Source organism: Melanostigma gelatinosum (assembly GCF_949748355.1).
Source record: "Melanostigma gelatinosum genome assembly, chromosome: 23".
NCBI classification, from domain to species: Eukaryota; Metazoa; Chordata; class Actinopteri; order Perciformes; family Zoarcidae; genus Melanostigma; species Melanostigma gelatinosum.
Window position 1 is genome coordinate 15,625,346 of NC_136656.1, and position 6,068 is coordinate 15,631,413.

The following is a 6,068-nucleotide window of genomic DNA, read 5'->3' on the forward strand; positions in this document are numbered from 1 at the left end:
AACCATACATGACGCGTTTAAATTACCATTTTAAGGTTTAACTAACGTTAAGTGGTAAGAACAGTTCTTGTTAGCTAACTCGGCTCAGAGTGCGCTGGTTGCTAGCGGTATACTCACCCATCTCAGCAGGATGTTGCTTCGGAAAATAAACAGGGGTGTTCAGCTCTCCAGCTGTAAACCGAGTCGTACTAACCGGAGGCCCCGCTTTCCACACACTGTCTGTCCGTTAAACCGCCTTAAACTGGCGAAGTTAGCGGGTTGAGGTTAGCTAGCTAGCTAGCCAGTTTGGTAGCAACAGCAGCCACCGGGCAGGTCGGGCTTAGATGGATGCTGCTGTACAGTGGCCTGTACACCGGGTGACTAGCAGGTTAACACATGAGACTTCCTCTCATATTCTCACTAACAGTCAAGACCTGGTGGCTGGCGCTCCCCTGGACGACTGGCTCAGTCTAACATGCCACAGCCGAGAATTATTTCGAATACGATTTCCGGTTAGTCTTCAAAATAAAAGTATTTGAAAGTGTCATGTGGCACATCACCGGTAGATGGCAGCCTGAGACTTATCTGGAAGCCCAGGCCAGATGCTAAGCAATGATTCGGATATTTACCATGGCCAAAGAACAAAAAAACCGAAAGGTTAGGAACCATTGTTTTGAAGATTAACTTAACGCCAGGCTGAAAAGTAGTGTAGTTGGTAGTAGTAGTGGTACTAGTAGTACTACTGTAGTAGTAGTAGTTTGTGTTCTTTTTACAAACGTGCTGTGCACCTCGAACCACAAGCAACAGTGACGTCACAGTGTCCTGGAGTCCACCGGTGCTTCACTGCATCAAGGTGAAAAGTTAAACCACTGGAGGTCAGCAAAGAAAAGATTGGTGTGAAGGAATTCTTTAAAGTGTTGCTGATGTGACTCAAATGCCACGAGTTCAGTTTTAAATTGCAAATATCTCACTTTAGGAATAAACTCAAGTCAATAAAGAGTACAAGGTTTTATACATAGGCCAATATCACAAATGTTTCTCAAGGGGATTTACAATCTATACAGCATATGATACCCTCTGTCCTTAGACCCTTACTTCAGATAAAGATCAAACTGTCTCTGTCAAGCAGGGCCAATGACCACCATCTCAGTTTAATCTGAAAATATCTGAAGACAAGCAGCCCTCTAATTTAATAATGTGGGAATGATCATCCGCCTTTATAGGCACATACAGCTTAGTATCATCAGCGTATCCTTTTCTTTTCTCTCTTTTTTAGCAACCTCCTGGCGCTAAGATTTTCTGAATGAAAAGTGCGTTAAAATAAAATGCATTATTATTATTATTATTATTATTATTAACTCCCAACTCTCAGAGTTGTAGCAGTTTGGTTGAATTTTGCTGTTAGTTATAGTAGTAGTAGTAGTAGTAGTTGTGGTGTTGCCCCTTATTTGTTCGAAGCAGTGACCAGATACTACACATTGCATCTTTAATCATCACAACCCCTCAGATTTATCTTGTGACTCTTTTGGAGGGGCCGGACCCCTATAGGTTGGGAACCTCTAGACTAAATTTGCTGATTTCTGCAAAGCAAGTACTTTTACTTTAAATACTGTAAGTCAATTCAGTTGATAATACTTCTGCACTTTTACTTACATAGGATTTTAAAAAAGCAGAACGTTCGCTTGTTATTGAGTGATGTTACATTGTAGTTTGGTACTTTTGCTTAAGTGGAGGATCTGACTTCATCAACCAGGAGTTAGTGGATGACAAGAGAAACATTCTCATCTGAGAGATGTGAGAGGCCATCTTTGATCGGACACAGAGGCTACCATCTCCACACATACACAACCATCATGTGACTGTAGGTCATGTGACCATTTCCATTTACTGAAGGAAGACTGAGATGCAGTTAACAGCCAAGCAGAATCCAATTAAGGTTTTATAATGGAGGTCCACCTTTTTTTGTTGTCTAACTACAACCATGTTTTGCAGATATAATCGAACAAATATTTTACAAAAATTGTCATTGAGAGTATTTCAGGTTTTATTTTTCGTTGGTTTCCAAGATCACAGTTTTGGGTGGTCGGGTTGAGTTGAGAGCTCAGAGAGAAAGTAAACGTAGACATGAGACTATTTGTCACACGATCTAGTCCCAAGATGGTACAGTAGATGGCAGTATAGTGACATAACAGATACCTGTAAGCAGTGGTTCATCATCACAAAGTTATTCATTTTTAATAATTGTTTAAATTTATGATATTGATCCCGTTAAGGGGGAAATTAGTCTGCATTTGACCCATCCCTGTATAGGGAGCAGTGGGCTGCCAATGACAGGTGCCGGGGAGCCGTTAGGGGTTCAGTGTATTGCTCAGGTACACAATACTTGTTCAATGTTTCCAAGGTAATACTTGTTGTAATTCTATCAATTTTATTATTGTTTTTACAAACATTACTGATGAAAATAAAGCTTAAGCAGTAAGTTATTATTTAACATTACTCCCTATATTAAGACCAGTCAGTCAGTTTGAGAGTGATAGCAGAACCAAATCCTTTGTTTTCAGTCTTAATACAGTACCACCTACAGTATGCTGCAACAGACTGGACCAGCACAACTCATTTACCTATATCTTATTCTGCAAATAACACAAAATTCCAAGACTTATTCAGTTGTCCTTTATTATGATATACAGTAATATGGTAGTCACTTCTCAGTGTGGGGGTCAGAGTAAGATGGAGTTGTCTTATGCCCAGCATAAAATGAAGACCTACAAACCTGCAGTGGGAGCTGGCGGCAACCTCCTGGTCTGAAAGTGAAGCCAATGCAGAAATGTCCACCAGGGGGCGACTCCTCTGGTTGTAGAGAAGTCTATGAGAACATGACTCTACTTCTCTCTTGATTTATTACCTCAGTAAACATTGTAAACATGAGTTTATGGCAGGGGTATTCAATTAAAATTCCGAAAGGTCCAGACTGAGAAAATGTCCTCGGGCAAAGGTCCGGAACATTACAATAATATCTAACTTGCGCTATTTAGTGCTATATATATATATATATATATATATATATATATATATATATATATATATATATATATATATATATATATATATATATATATATATATATATATATATATATATATGGCGGCTGGTGGAAAATGTTCTAGGTAGGGCCATCCTATCAATTTCAGCAAACATCTCAGTATGATTTAATGCAAAAAGAATGTAAGTGTCAAACACGCATTATTACTTGGCAGTTAAATATTTAACATGTATTCCAACACGAAAATAATCAGTAAATAACACTTATATAATATAATATAACATGTTTATTTATTGAGATGCCCCTATGGACCTTGTTATAGGAGGTAAAGATCAGGAGAAGTAAACATGAAATGTAATTATGAATACTGATGTTAAATTAAGCTATGATGAGTTTTCACTGTTAATTTAACATCTCTATTACATGTTGATGCCTCCATGACCAAGTTAAGCAGATGAGACGGAGGACAACTATGTAGAAGAAAAGATGTTCACTTTGTCTAATATGTAGCTTGACAGAGTTCTCCATGAGTCCTGGTGTTCTCATGTTTCCTTACCTCCTCATCCCTCACTCCCTACCCTGGTGTTCTCATGTTTCCTTACCTCCTCATCCCTCACTCCCTACCCTGGTGTTCTCATGTTTCCTTACCTCCTCATCCCTCACTCCCGTAACTGTCCGTGCTGGATCCGTCCCCGTTGTTTTAAAAAGCTAAATAAATTATTAGCATGACGTCATCCAGCTAGCCAAACCTGTCTGGTGTACAGCTAGTGAAGCTTCGCATGTAGTATGCTGTCTGATTGTGAGGTCAGGCTGATCTGATATCAGCTCTTTGGCTGCAGAATCTCCGCCAAAGTTCTCCTCTCAAACGGGGGTTGGAGGAGGAGTGCTCGCCTGTAGAGACTTCTCCTGACGAGAACGCGCAGCGAGGGGGGCCTGATCGTTCTGGCCCCAAGCTGAATCTATTTGAGGGCGCTGATTGGCTAAATTGTATGTCACTCATTTATATCTTGAATCAGCAATTGGCTAAACTGCTTCATAGACCCGTCTCTTTTGGGCCAAAACGATTAGGCTCCCCAAGCTGCGCGTTCTCAGAGTGTCGTGCACAGAGACAGAGAGGACGAGCAGAGATCACACAGGCAGAGAGGACGAGCAGAGAGCACACAGGCAGAGAGCACGAGCAGAGAGCACACAGGCAAAGAGCACGAGCAGAGAGCACACAGGCTGAGAGCACGAGCAGAGAGCACACAGACAGAGAGCACGAGCAGAGAGCACACAGGCTGAGAGCACGAGCAGAGAGCACACAGACAGAGAGGACGAGCAGAGAGCACACAGACAGAGAGCACACAGGCTGAGAGCACGAGCAGAGAGCACACAGGCAGAGAGCACACAGACAGAGAGCACACAGGCTGAGAGCACGAGCAGAGAGCACACAGACAGAGAGGACGAGCAGAGAGCACACAGACAGAGAGCACGAGCAGAGAGCACACAGACAGAGAGCACGAGCAGAGAGCACACAGGCAGAGAGGACGAGCAGAGAGCACACAGGCAGAGAGCACGAGCAGAGAGCACACAGACAGAGAGCACGAGCAGAGAGCACACAGGCAGAGAGGACGAGCAGAGAGCACACAGACAGAGAGCACGAGCAGAGAGCACACAGGCAGAGAGCACACAGGCAGAGAGCACACAGACAGAGAGCACACAGACAGAGAGCACGAGCAGAGAGCACACAGGCAGAGAGGACGAGCAGAGAGCACACAGACAGAGAGCACGAGCAGAGAGCACACAGACAGAGAGCACGAGCAGAGAGCACACAGACAGAGAGCACGAGCAGAGAGCACACAGACAGAGAGCACACAGGCAGAGAGGACGAGCAGAGAGCACACAGACAGAGAGCACGAGCAGAGAGCACACAGGCAGAGAGGACGAGCAGAGAGCACACAGACAGAGAGCACGAGCAGAGAACACACAGGAGGAGAGGACGAGCAGAGAGCACACAGGCAGAGAGGACGAGCAGAGAGCACACAGACAGAGAGCACGAGCAGAGAACACACAGGAGGAGAGGACGAGCAGGAAAAGCATATATTTTGTGCATATATCATATTTTACACACATTACTGGGTACATTCCATTGTTCAAAAACACAAATATTGACAATTTGTATAATTTATGATTATTATAATTTTTTATTTTTTATTTTTGTTTTTGTGTGGCTCATGGTGGGGCCATGCCCCATGGCCCTCTATTGACCAGCCGCCACATTAATTTCACTGAATTGTCCTGCAGCTTTCAATTCAGTTCATTCAGGTGTGAAGTGATGTCAATCAAAAAAGCCACAATATTATGTTTCTCATCTTCGAACAAGATAAATCAGTAAGCATGGACTTTATCTGTGGTTATTAAACCACTTTATCTGTGGGTAAACCATGTTATATTCTCTCTGTTAACGTCATTGTTGGTCAGTGAATTCATAGGATTCTGATCATATTGGGCTCTTAGGGGTACTTAGGGGTCTGTCTGGGTACAGCTTCAAGAGCAAGACCACCAACCATTTGATGGAATCCAGACTGAGGTACAACATAATTCATAGCTTTACCTTGAGGAGCTGCTTCAGGTTGCGGTCAGACTAGATCATAGAACATTTTGGAATCATGCTATAACATTAAATGTGTTTCAAAATAGGGAAGTTTGATATAATTCATCATTCTACTTACAACACAGACTGATGTCACTCATGAAAAGGAGAAAATGTCAGAGACACCTTGTGTGGGGGAAGGGTGGCAGAGGGAGAAGGGGACCGTCTCGCTCCCCGCTCCCTCCCTCTCGCTCTCTCGCTCTCTTTCTCTCTCTGTCTCTCATCCACACACACACACACACACACACACACACCCCGCCTCACACCATCGCTGGCCAGCAGCAGCGTCTGACGGCTGCATCCTCCGCTGTACAGCAACGCGGCTTCTCCATCCTGCTCTGCGTCGTCTGCCTCTTGACATCCAAACCCGCAGGAGTCTGTGGCGTCTCCATTGTGATTTCTCCCTCTCTCTCT

At 43.5% G+C, this 6,068-nt stretch overlaps 1 protein-coding gene across 2 annotated transcripts in view; it reads right to left on the bottom strand.

The window, feature by feature from the left end:
- Positions 1–448, bottom strand: part of rap1gds1 (RAP1, GTP-GDP dissociation stimulator 1) — a 35,838-nt gene extending 35,390 nt beyond the window's left edge. For both annotated transcript variants that reach the window (XM_079295929.1, XM_079295928.1), the window contains exon 1: positions 118–448. In XM_079295929.1, the coding sequence (XP_079152055.1) occupies positions 118–121 (4 nt within the window). In that variant the 5' untranslated portion in view covers positions 122–448. The remainder of the gene's footprint in view (positions 1–117) is intronic.
- Positions 449–6,068: the final 5,620 nt, after the last annotated feature.